We start from the raw sequence: 21,496 nt of genomic DNA on the forward strand, positions 1-21,496 counted from the left end.
AAAAGAAAGGCCTTAATCAGTTGCACGTGTGTTTCCTCCAGGCCTCTATGTTATCAATCTCACGTATTGCTAAAAATGCTACTTAAGATTTATTTTCAGTCTTGAGACTAACAAAAACAAATCCAATTGATTCAACTATAGATAAGAACAGGTAACGGCTCGACAACCCTACTGTGAAAGTAAAGAAATGGGGATTTTTGCCCCAGGAAAAGAAAATGACGCTTGGTAAACCTACCATCATACCAATCAATGCTTGTGATATATAAAAATCACAAAAGAAGATAAGATTGAATGTTTGTTTTTAAATCAATGCTAAAGTTTTCCTTCTCATTAAAAATGCCAGTTATGAAAGTTGTTACCATTTTAATTTGTCTTATTCCATAACTAATATCATCTCCACTATTTTCTTAGACTGGAGTTTTCCTTTCAGTAAAGCTTCCTTATGTTGCATTCTATGAGAACATTAATTCTATTTTACCTTTTTCATAGACAGAAATAAAATATTACTATTTAAATATTTTATTTCTTATTACTATTGAAGCATTTTTAATTTACTACTAAGCAAGTTGGAACATCTATTTTTTTCTACTGTTTTAGGGCTCATACCTCTTTCACACTGGGGTCCAGTAAAGCCATATGTGCAAGCACATCGGTTCGGAGCCACGCATCTCCCTCCATTTAGACATCCATTTTCACAGACAGCTGTATCAGAAGGAAGGCAAAAGTAATTTTTATTGAGCTATTTCCAGAAAGACATGAAGGTATGTACTTAACCAGCTCACGTAAATTGGTAAAAATGGTAAACATAACAGGACAGGATACTTTATTTTCCAGAATCTACTTACGATCTTTTCCTATTTCCTGGCCTCATTAGTATCATGAATTCATCTTTTCAAGGGAGCACAATATAAACACAGTAACAATCACAGCTTCTCTGACCTCTCTGAGCCTTTCTCTTTGGGATGGCTAGACAATTCCATAACTTCAAAATAACATCTCTTTCAAACTTTCAACAAAGAAACACTGAAATAGTAGAGATTGCAGATAGGAGGTGCAGAAGAAAATGTCATCTCCAAATCCTCACAATTTTTCCCTACTCAGAAGCAAATTTTAAAATGTGTTTGTTCCTCTACCATAATAGAAAAACAATCCAGTATTAAAAGGCTGCTTGCTGATGTTAAGTAATTCATGCTATCAACTAGGATAGCAAAATGTAATCAATATCTATCTTGACTAAGTTAATCCAAGATATTCTTCCCCTGTACAATGCTGTCACTAGATTCAAAACCCAATTTTCCTCATAATAAACTCCAAAAGCAGTTGCTCTCAAAAAAAATCAGAAAATATAACATTCACATGAAAAAAGGGCTTTTAAATACAATTTGATGCTCATTGAGTAATGTTATTCTTTGTTCCGTTTCACATTCACTTCAGTAGAAAGAAGGTTTCCATTTATCCTCTTTTATCCACTTGATATTTCACAGAGAAGGCAGAAATACAATTCTTAATCCTTTCACCATGTGATCCTCTTCCAGATTATTAGAGTAAATTCCTGGTCCCACTGAAGTTCATGTAAAGTGTGCCATTGATTTTGACAGAGCACAAAAGGTTTTCATTAAATGAGCTAAACACATTTTCTCTGTCAGACCAATAGTTCACTAGATGATAGCAACATGTCGGCCTTGGTTAAAAGCAGTGTCTACATCCTTATTTGAGTTTCTTCACAGCATTCCAGCCAAGAAGAGCAAGAGACCACGAGAGTCAGTTTGGGAGAGATTTCAAGCAGTGGATCCAGGAATGCTGTTGGCTCAGGATTGATTGAGGAAATCAAAAATACGTCAATCAACTCTAATAAGACAACATCAAAATGAGAAAAATTCCTAAAGCATACTAGCTAAGTCTCAAGCAAACCCCTGAAATTTAAACAAGGCTTTGTATTAAAAAGCTCGATTTTGTCTATAAGATGAAAACTGAATCCCATTTAAATTCTAAATGTATGGCCAACTATTGCTCTAGTGAGTGGAAAGCCCTGGAGGTCAATGGGAATTATGGTAGTGTGAGAACTACAGGATCAAGTTATATCCAATTATTACGAATTCACATGATGTTTATTTTAATAGTCCCGATCAGAAAGAATTCACTCAGCATTCATTACAAAGTCATGTGTTTTCCTGTAAAATTCCACTGTACCTGATCAAAAACAAGCTCAACATCAGTTGAAATTTAGTGCTAAAGGGTGCCCAATCCACACATCCCAGAATTACTTAACTGTACACAGTATCTACATTAATAACAGTGTACTTACGCTGTCCACAGTGTGTTCCTGTATATCCCTTCTGACAGAGGCAATGGTCATCACTGCAGCTACCTCCATTCATGCACCGGATGTTACAGTGTTGTACTTGAAAGAAAAAAAGATTTTCCTCAGTTAAATCAAACCAGTCAGAAACACTTAACTGTCTGCTATGGGATTTTTTTTTTTTTTTTTCAGGGATTGATTCTATGAACTAGAAACCAGTATTCGATAACCAAGGATGCATATTTTAGGACAGATGATACTTAAAATGGCAGTACAGAAAACAATACTGGTTTACAGTTCCTAAGGAATATAGCACATGGTGCAAGAATTAGATACCACCCTTATTCACTGAAGACAAACGCATTTCATATGAGCATAAATCCACAGAATTTGCCTCCTATTTTGCAATGATGAGAAAAGGCCATCAATAAGGGAAAAGTACTAAACTGCTGGCAGGCTCCACCAAGAATAAAGGGAGTCTTATCATCTGGGCAATGGGGGAGGGAAGTATTAAAGGGAAGCCTATAAGGAAGCTCCTGAAGATAGCCCAGATCTGCCAACACATGCAATCCCAGAAGCTGATCTGCCCGGGCAGGACTTCTTGCAACAGAACCATTTCTTTCTGGATGCCATCTGTCGGCTCACCCCGCCTCCAGGTAAAGCTACTACCGACTGCTGTGCTTGGGGGCTGCGGAGCTCACAGACAACATTTCCCCAGAGCCAACCACCTTCCCCTGCAAAGAGCACAGGCAAGAGAGCAGCGACATGCTCTCCTCCGCCGCAGCCCCACCATTTATAATGATTAACATGCAGCTTAAGTCCCATGCCAGTAAAGCATAAAAGTCTGTGCTCCATTTTTCTAGTAATAAGGACAAATATATTTTTTAACTAGAGGTTAGGAACAACTTAAAGTATGTCAGGCTCTTCATCAGGCATAGAGAAGAGGGCAGGCCTCCCAACAACATCAAGTCCTCCTTACAGGTCCAGCTGTCCAACACAGCTGTGAACCGGGGCAGGCACTCCAGTAAGCAGCCGGGAAATGGTTTTTCTCTTAACAGGAACCACATGAAAGGCTCCTCCCCAGGTAGGATTACGGTCAGATCAGCATTTCAGCAGATTGTGATGGAGCACTGGATACCTACACCATGCTGCCTGAAATGCTCAAGACTGAAAAACAGAAATTGCATGTCCCGCCAGAGCCTGTTGCTAACAGGTGCCATGCCAACCACTGAATTTTTCCTGTTGCACAAAGCCCTTAAGCATCATTTGGCTTTTTACAGTTCAGAAGTATGTGAATGGAATTTTATTTTATTTTCGAGTAGAAATAATAATTTTAACTGTATTGCCTTCTATAGCAATACGAATCCACAGAACAGAAGCTAAACATGCAGTTAGAGAAAGGATTTAAAACAATCTAGCATTTAAAACACTGGTACTCTTAATTCTTCAATTATAAAAGTAAAAACTGTATCTTACACTTCTTATGTGTCTAATAGTTATGATACATCTTTGTTCTACTTTGGATGTACTTCAGTACTTCAGGCAACAAAAATGTACTAACATTCCTCAACAAAACGTAAAATTGTCTGCAAATACAGAGTGAATAGCTGGTGAAGATTTTTGGACAATGTCCTAAGTAGGTCAGAAAAAGGTGTATAGTTACTTTAAAATGTGTAGTTCAACTTAGCTTTATACAATCTTAGAAAAACAGAGGGGATTACAAAAAGCATAGGAAATGATATCATCTGTCAAGCAGGGAAGGAACTTAAAAACCACAAACTGATTTCAATTAGAGCGAGCTATGCCAAGAGCTAATTTCCATTCCCACATGAAGACCAAAGCCATTTAAATAGTTTGAACTACATTTGAGATAAAAAGGTTAACAGTAGCTTATATGATGATTTTCATATTATTTGTTCAAGTAAAAATAAAGTATATTTCCCCATTTTGGGATGAGGAGTGGTTTTACACATAACACACACACAAAGTTTCCATAATTTGTCTTACTGCTTCTTAAAGGAACTTTTCCAAGGCAAAATATTTCTTCCTCCTTTTTAAACTAAGATCATTATGGGAGGGAGACTACTGGGACACCCAGTCATCTTTATTAAAATGAGCCATTCAAATCAGTGAGCCTTCTTCCTTATTACCATGCAAGAAAATCAGGGACATACAGTCAGTAAATTAATTATTTATTTTCTGCCCTCTTTTGAGGGAATGTTGAAAATAGTGTTTCCAAAATCATACAGACTATTCTGAAATATTACCCTTCCAAAAGTTTATAGAAACACATGTGAAGGCTGTCTGGAGCTCAGATGATGATTTTAAGATTGCATTTTTGAAAAGGAGCATATTAACGCAGGTCCAGGGTCTCTTTTCTCAGCTATATCAACAATTTCATTAAAGTCAGAGGAGATACTCCAGTAAATGCAATAGCCTGTTCCAAGGTATCACACTGACAGAGACTCAAGGAAAAAGCACAGGAATTACCATAAGGCTGGTAAATCAATGCATATAGTGTTGCCTTATCTCGGCATACACAGGAAATGTTAACGACATTAATAAATTATTGCATTTAATCAATTATTGTCCTCTTTTGGGTCCAATTTGTAAACAGTCTACACTGGAAACTTCTGAAGTCAAAACAGGAGTAACTGCAGGAACATAGCTACAAACCTGCAAAAGAGCCAGTGAGACTAAACACATCCACACACACTCTGTGTGTGGGCAACGTTTGTGTTGCTAATCAAAGTGAAACAACAAGCTGCACACTTAAGCATAACAGTTCCTGACTTTCTTAATAAATTCTCAGCAAAACTGAGTAAAGACTTCATCACACCAAGAGCACTATCACACCACAACGACTCACGAAACGTTTGGGAGCTCACCAAGCAGCCGGAAGGTAACACACGTGCCATCTACTCTGCGATCCCAAACTAAAAAACATAAGGCGTGAGGGTCTGCGATCCTCAGGTGGGAAAGCCAGCGGAGCCGCTCGCCCAGCACCTCAGGCCGCGGGCGCTCCGCAGGGCCGGCCGGCGGGCACCGGGAGGAGAGGCCGCCTCTCCTCTCTCTGTGCCACTGCCGAGGAAACACTCCCAACCCCGGCCGTGCATGACGCAGGGCTTTGCCTGCCAGGAGCTGTAAACAAGGAATGACGGTCTCATCGCATCCCAGATGCTCAGCGTGCTTTCTCTGTCGAGTGACTGACTCAGGAGAGAGATGGCAGCTAGTGCCGGGACGGGACACGGGCCTGCAGCCCTGCACGGGGTGCTGAGAAAACCCACAGCAGCCTTGAGAACTCTGGAAACATTTAAAATTCAAGACCTTTTACCACCTCTGACAGCAGCAGAATATAAGGGAAGGGGCTGAGCTCCAGGTTTTACTGCCGTTGGACGGACATCTCCCACACCACCCCAAGGAGCGGGATCCCGAGGCACGAAGCCAAGGGCTCAGGCTCCAGCCTCCCCCCTCGCAGCACACGGTCTCTGAGGAAGACCTCGGTCCCTGGCTGGTGCCTCTGGAGCTGCTAGCAGGGGGAGCGGAGCAGGCCCCATTTTGCACTCAGGCGGCATAACCAGCCTGCTGGGGGGGCACAGACAGTTGCTCCCGCCAGCTGCCACCCCCAGCACCCACCACAGCCCTCGCTGCCTCTGCCACGGCTCCCTTCCTTCAGAGACAGCCCCATCAGCAAACGCTTTGCCTGTTGAGGCCAGCCCGAGCCATTCTGACTAAAACAGGCTGGAAGCAAACAAAAAAGGCTGAGCTTAGAGATGCACCTGACCCATAACCCTGGGGGCTGCGAGGCGTGCCTGGTGCTGAAGGAGAGACCCTTCTCCTCCTCCTCACTCACTCCTCCCGACTCCCACAGGGGCAGAGCAGCAACTCCAACAACATGGCAGGATCGGAGGACATGTCTCCAGCACAAACAGGGGCATGGCTGCAGCCCAACCAGACAAGGCCAAAGCAGCCATGGCCCAGGTGGTTTGGGAGGCAGCAGTGCAGCAGGCACCGCAGAGCTGGCACAGCACAGGGTGTAGGACATCTCCCCACACATACACCTGCAACATCAGAGCCACCCACACATCAGAGCCAGCAGGGGAGATGCCTCCACACATGGCAACCTTATCTCCAAGCCTACTGTAAGCATACCCAAAAATTCACTAATTACACAGAAATAACCACTACTCAGCCAGCAAGTTCATTGATGTCACAAAAATCCCTGCTGAGAAAACCACCGGTTGACCTTTTCAACCACGAATCAGATTCCTAAAGCTGACTCATAACCAGAAAAGTCCCAACAACTGACCTGCGTAAGAATCAGACTTGAAGGCTTTGTTTTGCTTTCCAATCCACATGCTTTCCAATCTGCATTAATTATTTGATTCCAGCAGACAACCCGTCTATAAGAGCCACCGTGAATTTGGTTTCTGCCTATAGTTGTACATGCTATAAAACCTGTGCCCACTACTGATTCCTTAAGCACTAAAGACACATGTAGCTTAAATTATCCAAAAGATGACTCAGACACATCTCCTATATCACAAGCCATACATTTAAACCTGAGAAATCACAGTATTTTCACTCATATTTGTTATTTGCATTTTGAATGTGACAAACTTGTATCAACTACTTTTGATTTTTTTATTATTTTAGTAAGAGGTTTTTTCTCATTTGTTAAAACGTATAATTAAAATAAGGTTTCATGAATGCATATTCTGACAAAATATTAACTGTTACCAACGGGAGTTGACAGTAACCCCTTGATGTCAAACAGTATTTTTAATGTTTATGTTTACTTGGTTTCTTAATAGCTGATCTAAGTCATTGTGGTCTATTATGTAAATATGTATTCATGGATTTTGTCCGCAAACAAACAAAATGCCAACAGAGCAAATGACTTACAGAACGTGTATGTTCTGTAAGTCCTAATGAGGTGCTGGGTCATAAACATTATTACACAAGAGTGCACAGAGGCAGTGCAGTCTTTTCTCTCTACAACAACTCAAGACACTTTTGCTTTTAGAATTGGTTTCCTTTAATAAATGAAGGTGATGTGACCACACACACAAAATGTATCTTAAATTATTGCACTGATTAAACAAGAAATAAACAAGATCTTTCTTAAGCCAACTGCTAAGTCTATTTGTAAAGTGTTAATACTTATATCGTATACAGAAAAGCAACATTTAAGAGTGGGCAAACCTATGTAGCGATGTAAGGAAAATAATGTCAGCACTGATTAAAGCTTATGATTAGTAGAATATTCATACCTAGGAGAAGTAACTGTCAACAACCAAAATAGCTATGTCATATAGGCTTTAGAAGCTGCTTGATTAAAAAATGAAGTAAAGTCTTTCTGCCCCCATTTATCTGTGCAACTCCAATGAACGCTAAAACTATGGAGATCAATGGTAGAATACTTCAGAAAAGAACCACAAGAAGAACTGTAACTTTACTCATACTCTATTTTTCTTTTAAGCCTTGACTCATAAAATACTTCAGTGTGGCCCACAAAAAAAATGAGGTAATACTAAGGCCCACTTGGTCCTGCCTTTTACAAAGGTGCCAAAACATGTAACAGATGTAGGGATATATGTCTCCACCTGTACCCTGAAGGGGACTTGGGAGAAGGTCATACTTTTCTTCACTGGCTTACAGGATTAAGGCGTATGCACCTGGTAAAACAGTAGCTGCAAACTGAGGCAAGAACACAACAACACACACATTTGTGCAGCATTTTGCACCCTTCCTCCTTCCAGTATTCTCTGGGAGCTCTATAGCACCATACCCTCCTCACGCGGGCCTCTCCCTAACAGACATCACAGGAGCCTGAGAAAGGGGTTGAACTACAAAGAACAATATTTACCATTTTAGTACATGCCATTCCATTACATTCCACAGTTGTTATTGTTTTTCCACTGTTATTGCATGAAAAGGATGCTAAAGCCACAAGCTGAAGTGGTCGGTTATGTGGGAAAACTCTTATCAACTTGCAAAAAAAATGGCAAGGTAAAAAATACAGGGGCAAAGCAGACCACACACTGAGTCTGAAAAGATATTCAGAATTAAAAGGATGACCATTTTGCATAATATTACAGACCTCAGTGAGTGCATCCCCCACTGACTTCAGTTAGTATACTGTTCAGATAGTTATGGGCATTTGTGGGAACCAGTTTCCCCCAAAATTCTTCCCAGAAACTTCACATTTTATATAAAAATCAAGATGATCTATATTCTAAGAGCCAAGCACCATACTCAAATGAGATTACAGCTGGCATCTCAGATATGAACTGAGATTACTATCCCAAGCAAAATCCTACTTCATATCAGATACTCTACCTATGATTAGCCATTGAGCTATCTGGTTCATTGAATGAATTTAATTTTACTTATTTTTTTCTGGATCTGAGGAGCCTTCCTTGAAAACCTGAAATCCAAACATTTCTAGGAAAAGTCATCTCTCTGAAAAGTTTCATTTCCAAAGCATCTGGGTTTTTTTCTGATGAAAAGCTGTTCCACTTAAAAACCTTGACCAGTTCTGTACCTCTAGCACCTACAGAAATATCACCTGAATAAGGTCAGCAATATTAGATTCAGAAGATATGTACTGAGCCTGGCAAGGAAGATTGGAATTAGTGTTACAAACTGGCAAATGAATATAGCTTCCAATAAAACTAATTTGGTTTTAATTTGGCAAAAAGGAATGTCCCCAATAGCTAGTCTCTGAGTCATTCTTTAGTTTCATCATAGGAGGCTACACTTTCTTTCCTGTGGTAAAAGTACGTCTGGTGACTCAGAGGTTATTTGTCTTAAATACTGGCCACTGAACTATCTTACATACCTTAGTAGCTTCACAGACTCAAAAGAGCAATATCAAAGACACAGAAGAAATACTTACTTGATTTTGAACCACAGGAGGGGGCTATCTGACCATTTGGGCATGTGCACATGTTTGGTCTAGAGCAAAATCCATCCCCACAGGAATGTCTGCAGATTGCTATAAAGAAAACATAAATGCCTTTAAAGTATGCTTCAAAAACCCCAAACACATAAAAAACACCTGATAGAAAATATGCATTCAGCACCATAACAAAAATACCTACAAACTCATTAAATTGCATACAACAGATTCCAAAACAGTTCCTCCTGTTCATTCGCATCTCTATAGGGGACAGCTAAAACCTAGACCTTCACAATCTCTTATGAAAAGGTCCGGGAACATGCCACAGGCCACACTAGATACAGGGAGATTTCCTTGGAAAAGTGGAACTGTGGTCCATTTTACCAGACTGCTCCTGGGGGAAGGATGGCACTGAGGCAGTATTACAATGCTCCCTTTATTTCTGCACCAGACACACACAAGCGTAATAATTCCCATCTGACAGCGCGTTGCCTCGGTATCTCTGGAGAGGGTCTTATCAGCCTTAGGCAAAGTGCCTTTAACAGTTATTTCTGGTACATTGCACCATTACATATGAATATGCATACAGCACTATGATGTACGTATGCATATAGTTATATCCCTACATATATATTTCAGAGATATGACCCAAACAAGCAGAGCAAATGTACTTGCTGGCCCAATGCTGTTGTCTCCTTCCATTTACTTAAACAATTAACATATTCCACAGCTACTCGCTCCTTAGAGTCCACACACCCCTTGGATCCCTTTACCACAGACTTAAAGGGAACATGTGGATGAGATTAATCCTTTGTTAAATACTGGTATCACATCACTGTATTGTAGCCCACAAAACTTTGTATATTAGCTTAATATATTTAAAATGGTAAAGAAATGATATACAGCTGCTATTGAAACCATAGAGAAACACATTTCAGTTCTGGTATACAATTAAAAATACCTTGACATAAAGGGACAAAGATAAACCTCAGTCATAACATATAACTGGATTAACTTACGGACTATGCATTGGTTTCCACCAGGTAAAGTTTTCCATCCAGGGCAACAGTAAGCATTGTAACGTGATCCACACACATTTGGTCTGGAAAAAAAAAGGATTAATTCTTATTTTTACTCAGAAATATGTTTTAAAAGTAGAGGCATAAAAACGGAAAAAGTAAATCACTGCAATATACATTTTAATAATTAAATCTAGAAGTGTTGTATGTTTTTAGCGGAACTGTATGTCTTCAGTTATTGGGTTTTTTATGTTACATACACTTTTAGAAATTGAAGATCACATTAAAAACACAAAATCAAACCAGTAACATCTAAACAACAGGAATAGAATGGGCAAAACTTGTCTCGTACCACTCCATATCTGGAAAAGTAGCATACAGGGTTTCTGAGCAAAACTCCCATTTAAATACAAAAGGAGGGATCACACCCATCACCAGTAGTGAACACAGAGGAAATCTAGTGCTCTTTGAATGATAATTTTTAAGCTTCATGTTGCTTTCTCTTCTTTACTCTAAAGCACTATTACTGTTCCCTGTTCTGTCCATGAGCAAAACAATGTATGTATGTACAAGTGAAACACGCCAACCATGACATTAGCCAAATAAATGAGCCAAAAATATGTAAATGCTTCACTAGCAAAAAATTACTTACCATCAAAAAAAATCAAGGATGTGGATGCATGTAGAGAGACAGGGTTTTGTGAAATGAAGATGAAGGGCCTACTGCACTTCTTAAATGATGGATCCATCGGAATTTTTCTTTCCAACCCATTCCTCTCATCCGTATTTATCCTTTCAATTAACTGTATCACTACAGTTTACAGTGAAAGCTTGCAGGACATGACACTATTCCTATCGTGATTTTATTGGTAAAAATAGAAAATTTGAATGGTTCTATGCCCCTCACTGATAACAAATTTTTTTTATTTAATCTAACTTGGCCTATTTATTTAATGCACCTCTCCATGCAAGTAAAGCTAGTAAGAATAGCTTCAAAAATGGGAAAATGTGCCTCCTTTTGTTGTATGTTTAATAATCTTATCAGAGGAAAATTATACAACCTCTATTAATATTGTGAGCAATTACTCAATAGATTAATGCAACTAAAGGTAGCTATAAACGAGTACTTCCTAGAAACTGCTTTACTGAAATACTGTATACAGATTAGAGACATATTTAAAGTGTTTATTGTTTTAGGAAGGGTTTTCTATTATTATTTTGTCCTTGGTCTTTCAGAAAGTTCTTCATCCCTAGTATTGCAATGTCTAAGTAAACAACAGTTACCTCATATGGTGAGGCAACTTAAGACAAACAATCTTGATATATGCAAACATTTATTTATGCACGTTTTCTAACTAACAAGACTTTTATACTGTATTTATTTAGGGATCTGCATTGTTAATGCAATTTTAAGTACTCTGATTACACCAACTTCTGTGACACCTAGTCTTTTCATTAAGTGCTTCTCCAGAAACTACTTAAGTCAAAGCAAACACTACCATTACGTTCCACTGGTCTTGGATAATTACAAAGTGCTAACGGAGGCGAACGTGAGCAACACAATTGGACTTGTTGCAGGGCCCTTTTCCCTTCCTGCAACTGGTGTTAGAGACTCAAAGTCTTATTCATATAATTCCAATGTATTCAGTTTTAGTAATGTCAGCTTTCCTTTCCCCTGCAGGGCTATAACCATGTAACTTTCCTAGAGTTCCCTGTTCATCAATGCCAAATGTTGCTCCACGATCATCTGCCAAGTAAGACTGGCAAGCAGACAAGTGAGATTGCTTTTCACCTTCTCCAGTCTGAAGAAATAATGGAACTTATTAAGACAGACAGAATGAGTTTGTTGCTACCTGTTAGAACCAACAGGCATAAACCACCCATTTCTGATCTGAGTTGGTAAGAATCTATAAACAGTTGACCATAAAGTGATGTCTAGGTACTCTGTCAAATTTCAGTCTCAGCAAATACACGGCTTTGGGGACCATCTGGTCCAAGTTAAGAGTCAGGAGCTGATTTCTGTGCCATGGGGAAACCCAGTTTTTAAAATCTGTTTCCAAAATGGAGCTCTGGAATACGCATATGCACCAGCAACCATGAAGTTAGAGACCCTGGGAGCCTTGAGGCTGTCCACAGGGTAGGCTAAGCTGTACACCCAAGAAGCTCCAACTCAGATGCAGCATGCCTAGCTTTAAAAAAAAAAAAGATCGAACTGTACTTCCATGGAACAGTTTGAGCCTGACAAGTGCATTTTCCAGTGGAACACTTTTTTGTCAGAAAGCTGATGTCTAGCTTATAAAAGAAACCTATATTAAAGTCTGAACGCTACTTCTTTGAGAGGGAAGGAGCATTCTTTACTCATGCCTATTTGTAAAATGTCTTTGAAAATAATTAATTTTGAAGGTTAAATTAATTGATATTTATGAGGTGATCAGACACTATAGCAATAAATCTCCATAAATAAATAAATAAAGTATTCGAGGGAATAACAATTTACCTCATGTAAAAACACAGAAACCATCAATCAAATTGTAAAGGCTCTATCATGGTACTCACTTTAAACAGTTTACCCACTGTTGTGTTTAATAGAGCATATTTTCCTGCTGATATTACAGGCTATGAATACTAAAGAAGCATTTTATATTCTTATAAAACTGTTTTCCTGAACAGTACTACAAACAGAGTTCAGTTATAAAACTTGATTTGTAATGGTAAAATAAGCAAAAATGCATCTATACAGCCCAAGCCACCTGTGGTGCCCACAGCACCTTCCTTTCATTCCAAAGCCCAGAGAAGGGAGAGAGCATCTCAGGAACAAAGCTGTTCCCATTATAATTTAAAAAAGACAGGTCTTTCACTTTATTTTAGAGTCACTTATAAACCTGTAAAGTATAAAAGGATTTCTGTAATGGAATGGTGCTGAGAGACAATATGACTGATGCCCAGAGTTTTATCAAAGATGTCCAAAATAAACAAGAAATTATGTCTTTAATGATATGAAAGTATAAATTCAGTAGCAAAATGAGTTGAATAATTATCAAAAGACATTAGTCATCAACTAGAAAAGTCTTAAAGCAGCAGAGAGAAAAAAGTTCATCTGGAAATTCTGATAACTAATGCTTGAGAGTGATAGGTCTGGCTGACAGCATCTGCGTGCACCAAACTAGAAGATATTTTTCTTCAGGAACAACTGTGGGGAACCTCCACCCTTGTTATGAAGTCAAGCTTTGTCTGTCCTTTCCACCCGCGCAGGGATGGAGCCTGGGCAGGACCGCAGCATCAGCTCCTTCAGATGGACGCACACAGTCCTGCCCCAGGTCAGGGTGTGCTACCCCCGGGCTGTGGCTGCAGCACAGCCTCTGCCTGTCACGCGTTCTCAAATAAATGGTCTGCTTTCTCCACGGGGCAACACAGACCATCATCTCCTGGAAAGGACCAACTGGGTCCAGCCCTCCTTTGCTACTCCTCCTCCCAATGCCCCATCCCAGCAATGACGAACGGCTGCCTGGCTCTCCCAAACTGCACACCATTACCCAGCAACTGGGGGCGGATTTGTGGAGCAGGCACACCAAGGTAAAATGATGGGAAGCAAATCACGCTAAGCTTGGCAGTGCCTTCTTATCAGATATAACCAGGCAGCGAGGGTATGTGACAGCCGGAGAAGTGAGGGAGGTGTTCAAAAGCCCTGTGCGAAGCTGGCAGCAGTGAACACCACCCAGCCCAGGAACGGTGGGGGCACCTCCAGCACCGCGGCTGTCCTCTGCAGGGCCCCGGCAGAGACACAGCCGGAGCCCCGTGCTGCAGCCTGCCCGGGAGGGGTGCTACTTCTGTACATCCCTGCTCTGCCCTGCCTGTGACCCCTCGAGGAAATTACAGCCCTCTGCCGAAGAAAGCGTTGCCCATCTGCACCTCCCACGGGAGGAAGAGTTTCTGGCATTGCTGTGAGCAAGGCTTCAGGCAGAAATTTTGTCAGCAGCACTGCCATGCACCGGCCAATGCTGGCGTAACCCAGGCTGAATCAAACCCAAAGCGTGGGTCTCGAATAATTTAGACAGAGAGACCAGACAGAGTGGGCAGGGAGCGGCTGCGAGAACAAGAGAGCCAGCTGATCACCAGTTACAGATGAGCTGAGATGCAGGGATACCGGGGAGGGTTTCTAATTGCTCCCTCAGGCCACTTTTCCTCTCCCTAGGAAAACACACAGGGATTCTTCCTTGCAAGAAAATGTTTAATGAAGGACATGTATTAATTATTTGGCTGCAGCAGCTACCATATGTTTAACATAATGTAGGGACCCAATTTTCTGGCAGAAGAGATACAATTTAAAGCAACATCATCAGCCCGCGGTTATTTTTAGAGAAGCCTTTGCCTATTTTAATTCTTACGTGGGTAACACTGGTACCTGCTAGAACTGTACCCAGAATTATTTGCTAATCATTTCCACATATAATTGGAGTGATGCTTCCATGCTTGCACTGGGAGTTAAAAAGAACGACAAACTGCACCTGAAAAAATGGTAGGCTGGTCTTCAAAATATGGTTGTCTAAGTCTGAATATAACCAATGTACTAAGAAATAGTAGCTAAGGCTCCAGAATGTGAAGAGGAATAGCTTTTACTAGTCGTTTTCCAGAGACACATAATCAGATCTATACCTTTTGCTGTAAAACAGCTTTATATACCTTCCTAAACTCCTCAGCATCTCACAGTAAATGCTAAAAGCACAGAGAGGCCCAGCTCTGTTGACTCCACTGGAGCTTTACTCAGCTTTCCCACTGAATCAAGAATTTCCATTGTTAGAGAGACTCCAACCCTGACTGGACACAGCCACGAGCAACCCCATCTCAGTTCACCCTGCTCTGATCAGGGGTTGGCCTACGTGGCCTTCCGAAGTCCCTCTCCACCTAAATGACAGAAGCCAGGTACTTGGTGCACAAATTAGAGGTTGATACCGAAACTACCTCGTTTTGCTGCGCTGGCACCCACCCCATCCTCCAAGAAGCAGCAAGCAAAGCAGAACTGGGAAGAGAAGGTCCGGTTCCCAACGGGATGCAGCAGCTAACGGCTACAGCACGTGATGGGCAGCCTTCCCAAGCCACCTGCCACCCTGACACACACCACTCTGCACAGGAGAGCCCAGCCAAGCAGCCTGGTTGCCCTTCGACCTCACCACCTCCAGTGAGCACATCCACAAACTGAGAAACTATGTGGACGGGACAGAGCAAAAAACACAGACACAGGTCTGCATTTAACATGCATAAGCCTCGTTTCCAGGTACTCCAAATACCTTAAATAGGAATTGCTTCTCTGTTGTTCAGCTAAATATGAGAAAACAGGATGGTTTTAGTCACTGTGCTCTTTTTCATCATTCAGTGAATATTATTGAGAGGACACTTGAAGCTATTTATTTCAATGTATAAAAAGAAAATCTAGGAAACAGTGCTAGACTCTGAGAGCAAACACAAAACTTAGCTTCTATTATCCTATAAAGGACAAGCATGCATTCTTAAGCAAAACATTTTTTTTTACATACAAAGGATTGTATCTGATGTACTCATTTTTACCGTGCAATAAGTGAGCCTGGATGTTTGTGCCACGCAGAGAGCCTAATATGATAACTATTTCTCACTCTGACAGTAAGGATACCGCTGTCCCAGAATCCTGGCTCAGTTCAACTAAAAAAATAACATGCTGAGCAGCTCTACGGGCGTCTTTGGCTCTGGCCTATGTGCAAGTCAAGAGTTCAAAATGACATGCAAGTTTCCTGCAGCAACATTGAACACTTTTCTAACCCTAACTTCCATCACACTGTGACAGCTAAATACAGCAATCCAACAACAGCATTTGACATAAAGTGAATTCTTCCGCACTTGCTCTGAAAATCTGCCTGTGTCTTTTGCAGGGACAGACTCATCTAACCTGACAGCCAGGCATTGTTCTCATTCATAGCCAGGGACAGATGCGTTTCTGGCACATACTCCCTCATTGTTCCACTCATATGTCCAGTTTGACACCCCATCTACATGGCTGTAGAAGACAGGTAAAGTACGAGTATGCCACCACAAAAATCCATCTGCTGGGCCAGACAGGAGGGATCCAGCAAGTACTTTCTTAAAAATTAGGGAAAAAGAAAAAAAAAAAAAAAAAAAAAAAAAAAAAAAAGGTGCATTCAGGGTACAAGAAATTACAGCCTTTCTACTCTGGTAGCACTAAATAGCAAATAGCATCCCATGGGAAACATGTAACTGTGGGCTAGGGCAATGCTTAGCTCTCCAGATGGCACTTCCAACAGGGGAACAGGGAGAGACCTCCCGCACCACTGCCGACACTCACCCTGTACCTGCTAACAGCTATCGATGAAGGCAGACCTCTAACAGTCTCCCAAGATAACGCACACAGGCAAGCTCAGGGCCTCCGCCAGCCCGCGCCATGCACTGAGCTAAGCAGCAGCGCCAGGACGGGCGTGAGGCAGCCAACTAGCCAGACGCTTGTTGAGGCTTTCCCAAAGGCTGCGGGACGAGCTGGTGCCACCCACCATCCCCACCTTGGAGCAAATGCAAGCATTTACGGAGAGAGTCTCATAAACCTCACGCTTGTATCAATACTTGTCGGTGAACCCGCTTAGGTGTTAAGCAATGCCATTAACTTGTGTTGTCAAGTGCTCTCCCTTAGGCTACTGGAAGATTTATTTTAGGTAAGATAGCAGCGTTTCTCCTCCTCCCTTCACAACACACTGTATCCTACCCTCTGCCTCTTTCCTTGCTGGGATAGCAACACTGTGTTTTCAAAGGCCAGTTAACTGCATGTCTGCCATAAGGCAAGCGGAAAACCCCTTTGATACGGATCCCACTGTTTTAGTTCACCTTGTTCCTAGCAGCCACTGGTAATTTACTCTGTATACAGGGAAGAGAAAAAGATGAAATATCAGAGGAAAAAACAAAGAAGGAGAAAAGAGACAGGAAAAAAATGTTCCTGAAAGGAAAGAAATTTTAGTTTGAAACCTCAGCTGAACATCACTGGATAGTCTGATGTCCTCCAGCAAAACATGAGAGAGGGAAGCTTGAAAAAGAGGATGAAAATGATTAAGACTGTAGACAAAAGAACTGTGGCTTTCATTTGGTATTTCTGAGGCTTTAATGGTCATGAATCATTTCATAAAATGAGAAGTAGAAACGAAAACAACAGATTCTCCAGCAAGTCAACATTCAAAATATTCTTCCAGATAAAAGCTAGAACTCCTTCATACTTCACTGAAGATCTATAAGCAAAACCAGAAGGCACAGGTTTTAATTTAACAGGCTACATTTTACCTCCCAGTGTACCTTCCAAAGAAGAGCCCAACTTTACTGAACTGTGACAAAAAAAGCAAATGATTCTTCTCATGCCTCTATCTGCACATCGGCCTTAGCACAAATGAGGCTGTTCAGTAGGTCTGAAATCCTTAAAAAAAAGGTAATAAATAAATACAACTTAAGTGGGAAAGTCAGAATGGATGAGAAAACAACGAAAGGAGACATCCACAATACAAGACCGAAGAGCTACAAATACATTTTCCAGCACAGTGCGATGGTTAATCAGAAACACTCCAGGCCACAATTGTTCCATTCTACAAAAATATTTACTGAGTCTGGGGAGTAAGACCGAAGTGACACACATGCATCTATATCCTCTTCATCTTTAGGGTTGAGCAGGGAGATGAAGAAGAGGAACGAGATGGAAGGTGATCTTACTGCAAAGCGAAAAAGCTAATGATTAATTTCTTACTATTTCCATATGTACACACTCAAAGATCCCTACCTCCTGAAGTCTTGTTTAAGTACAGATGGCCTCCTATTAGCCAATGTCCACTATGCGTCTATCAAGAGGAAGTTTTCCTGGTGATCCATGCGGCTAAATAGGCTGGGTCTTCCATGTTGTGTAGTACTATTCTAATAATCACAGGCTGCTGAGTCCATGAACATATTGAAAGTGACCCTTGTCAAAACTTGTATGGAAGTTCATATATAAAACATTCAAGTTTGCAGGATGGAAGATGAATGACAATGAAAAAGACTGTCCTAAGTGAGCAGCACTGCTGAACAACACACCACAGGAAAGGAAAATAAGCATACAGGAAAACAGAAGCTGCAATTTTATTCAATAAGGATCACTGTAAATGAAGCTGACAGATGGACTGTCCCTGCCAAACCCTAACGAGTGATCCTCCCATTGCTCCCGAATAAAGTGAGAGCAGCCCTATGCTTACTTCAAGTCTGCATCCTCAAGGCCAGTTTAGCCCCAAAGGTTCTGGCGCAGCACTGTGAAGTTGCACATAGAGTAGCTCATCCAGATAACAAGGCAAACATACCCAGATCAGACTGAATCTGGTGAACAACTTGTGGAACCACCGCTGAACACAAAATGCATCCTGTGCTGGCTAACAACAGGGGAGAAGTCTACTTTTATAAACCTTAAGTGGGCTCTTGATTGAGGAGAGTGCCGCTGTGGTTAGTATCCCAGCCACGTGCCGGAGGCTGCTTCTGCCTCCTCCAAACAATTCTCTCTGGAAACCTGCACTGCAACCTGCAAATTACTGCACCCTGCTGCAACCAGACGCACTCTTTGCGGGTGCTCTTCTTCTCCCCAACCCTTTATGCCTCCAGTTTCTAAAGACTGAACGCTACCTGTCCCCCCTCAATAAAAGTTCAAGTAAACACGAACAAACTGAGATCAGAAAGTCTCCAGAAAGACAACACTGCACAAAAGATTAGACAATTCCATCACATATCCACAGAAGAAAATTACTACCTAGAAGACAAGGAAAGAAACAAAGCACAATCCCTGACATCTCTTGTTTTCTGAGTAAGAGCTGTAGCATAAATCTCTTTCTAACCTGCCAAGCAGTTAAGTCATAGCCACAATCAGCCTTACACAGGACCTCTCAGGATTGAGGACAGCAAGATACCTTCCTATGATGGGACACAAAGTAGCAAACTCAGTGTGAAATTCTCCACTCCCTCTGTACACAAAGTACAAACCCATCACAGGCCAGCTGTGACCCGTCCTGCAGCATCTGGGTCAGCATATCAGGCCAGCCTGATACAGCTAAAACCTATGTAATCCAAAATAAATAAATAAATAGAATTAAATAAATAAATAAGAGGGGAAGAAAGGAAAAGACTTACATCCAATCTTGCCCTCCTGATCTTCAATGTGTCACCTTGGCAAAGTGCTGCTTGGTGACACAAAACCTGCTTCGTCTGAGTCCCCCGAGCCAATTTTACAGTATTTCCGAAACAGTCATGCTTCATACAGTACGTCAAGAATACTGTTCTACTGTTTACTGTAGGCTTTTTCCTCCGTTTGCTCTATTTGTGACTTACTGTCATTAAATGGGAAAAAAGTATTTCTCTAATGGATGGGGGGGGTGTGTGGGGGGGTGTGTCCAATTCAAATCAAACAGACACATGGCACTTCAAAACCCTTTGTGTCCAGCTACAATATAAGATGAGAAACGACCACAGAGGGGAAGACTAGCTAAGCAGCGGGTAACAAAATCAAGTGCGCCTAAGACACTCACCAGTGAAAGGGAGACTACAAAAAGTAGTACCCACTGAGACTTTTAACCACAGGATGGTTTTTCACTGGCATGCCTAAAATGAATTGAGTCCTAATTCTGCACTACGAACTACGCAGGCCCAGAAGTCTATCCCCATAAATCATAAACCAGAATTGGGATTAAGGCCATGCCTTTTAAAGAGATGGGTGTCCAAATGACAGGATTTGGAAATCTAAGTGGAGAGTACAAGGACTACATAGGCCTGAAGAGTATTTACTTTTCACTGTTTTTCTTCAGACTGAAGAACAACATGGAACAAGAAGAACAACATGGAACAACACGAATGCTAGCATGGGAGCTTTCCATTGCTACTGGCTCTGGATAAAGCAATCCAGTGCAGACTATTGTCAGACAGCTTTCATTAAATGCATTTAAAAATTTCCATATAGTATTTAAACTAGTATATTCCAAAATGTAATTAAAACCTATTGTGACAGCCAGGGGAAGAGACCTATATGATCAGAACTGAAAATAAGGTGTTATTCCCTCTTTAAATATTAGCCCTTCAGCAAGAGTTAATAACATCTATTGCCAGCCACAAAATAGATTCTGTGCTGGCTTCTTGCTTGGTTCTGTCTGCTTTCCCTACTCCCCATCCATACACCCTGCTCCCCAGAGAAAGTCACACCTACATCAAACTGCATCATACAGTCCTACTGAAAGAAAGGAAACATGTACATGAGACACAGTGCCAAGATCTAGGAACTCCTATCACTCCAGAACTAGATTTCCAAGGATGATGTAATAACAAAAAAATAGCATCACAACCATTGGCAAATAAATTCAGAGAGGTGCAGAATCTTAACACTACGTGTAGTTGCCAAGGACTTCAGATTTTACATTAGGATGCACTGGCATTAAAGTTCTTCATCCTCCATATAGGCTTTATCCCGTAAGGCACAGAGGACTGGGAGGAGGTCGGCCGTGCCGCCTGGAAGCCAGGTGCGTGCTCCAGCACACCAGGTATTACAGCAACTTGCATGTATTTTTAATCAGGATTTTTATTCCCAAGTATTCAGGCTGCCTCCTGCTCACAGAGTGACGCTGACAAGGTGTGGCACCATCAGCTGGCCAGAGGTGTGCAGGCCAAAAGTGGCAAGAAAAATGTTTGAGGTTTTTCAGTATAAACCAATATTTACCGGTATGGAAAGTCTGCTTTTCTTCAGCGGGCTTTTAGTGGTAAATATTGGTTTAAAATGAAAACCAGAAGCCTTAATTATATATAGTTGAATACTGGAATTATGTTATAGATTTATAAGACTTATTTTATTTCAGGGAGCAGTGATGCATAAAAAGGATCAAATCCAACTGAGTTTACTCAAGTAAGCATATCAGTAAACCTGCGGACTTCATTTGGGATGACCAGAAGAAATTGGTCCAAAAAAACTCCACCCCCTGTTGAATAACTTTAATCCAAGAGTTTTATGAATCATTTTGGAGCCAACTATTCTGTTCTGCAATATTTGCTATCATTTTAACTTAATAAAAATAAAGAAATTAAATCATTCTTCCACAAATGCATTTAAATTAGTGTCTTAATTAGAGTCATGTCACAATTCAGCTATTTTGAAGAAATTTTAGTTCTTTTAAAATTTTTGTTGAGCTATTTGTTAGGCAAATAATTGCTTTCTTTGGCCATTATACTGAGAAGAGACTGATAAACTTGATAAACATTGCT

At 41.0% G+C, this 21,496-nt stretch overlaps 1 protein-coding gene across 2 annotated transcripts in view; it reads right to left on the minus strand.

Annotated features, from left to right (window-relative positions):
• The window catches only part of FBN1 (fibrillin 1), a gene marked incomplete at its 5' end in the record, with an annotated part of 157,900 nt that overhangs the window by 132,741 nt on the left and 3,663 nt on the right, over window positions 1–21,496 (minus strand). For both annotated transcript variants that reach the window (XM_082322558.1, XM_082322557.1), the window contains 4 exons: window positions 607–702; window positions 2,306–2,401; window positions 9,201–9,299; window positions 10,223–10,305. In XM_082322558.1, coding sequence (XP_082178684.1) covers window positions 607–702; window positions 2,306–2,401; window positions 9,201–9,299; window positions 10,223–10,305 — 374 coding nt within the window. The remainder of the gene's footprint in view (window positions 1–606; window positions 703–2,305; window positions 2,402–9,200; window positions 9,300–10,222; window positions 10,306–21,496) is intronic.

Source organism: Platalea leucorodia (assembly GCF_965183815.1).
Source record: "Platalea leucorodia genome assembly, chromosome: 9".
Classification (NCBI taxonomy): Eukaryota; Metazoa; Chordata; class Aves; order Pelecaniformes; family Threskiornithidae; genus Platalea; species Platalea leucorodia.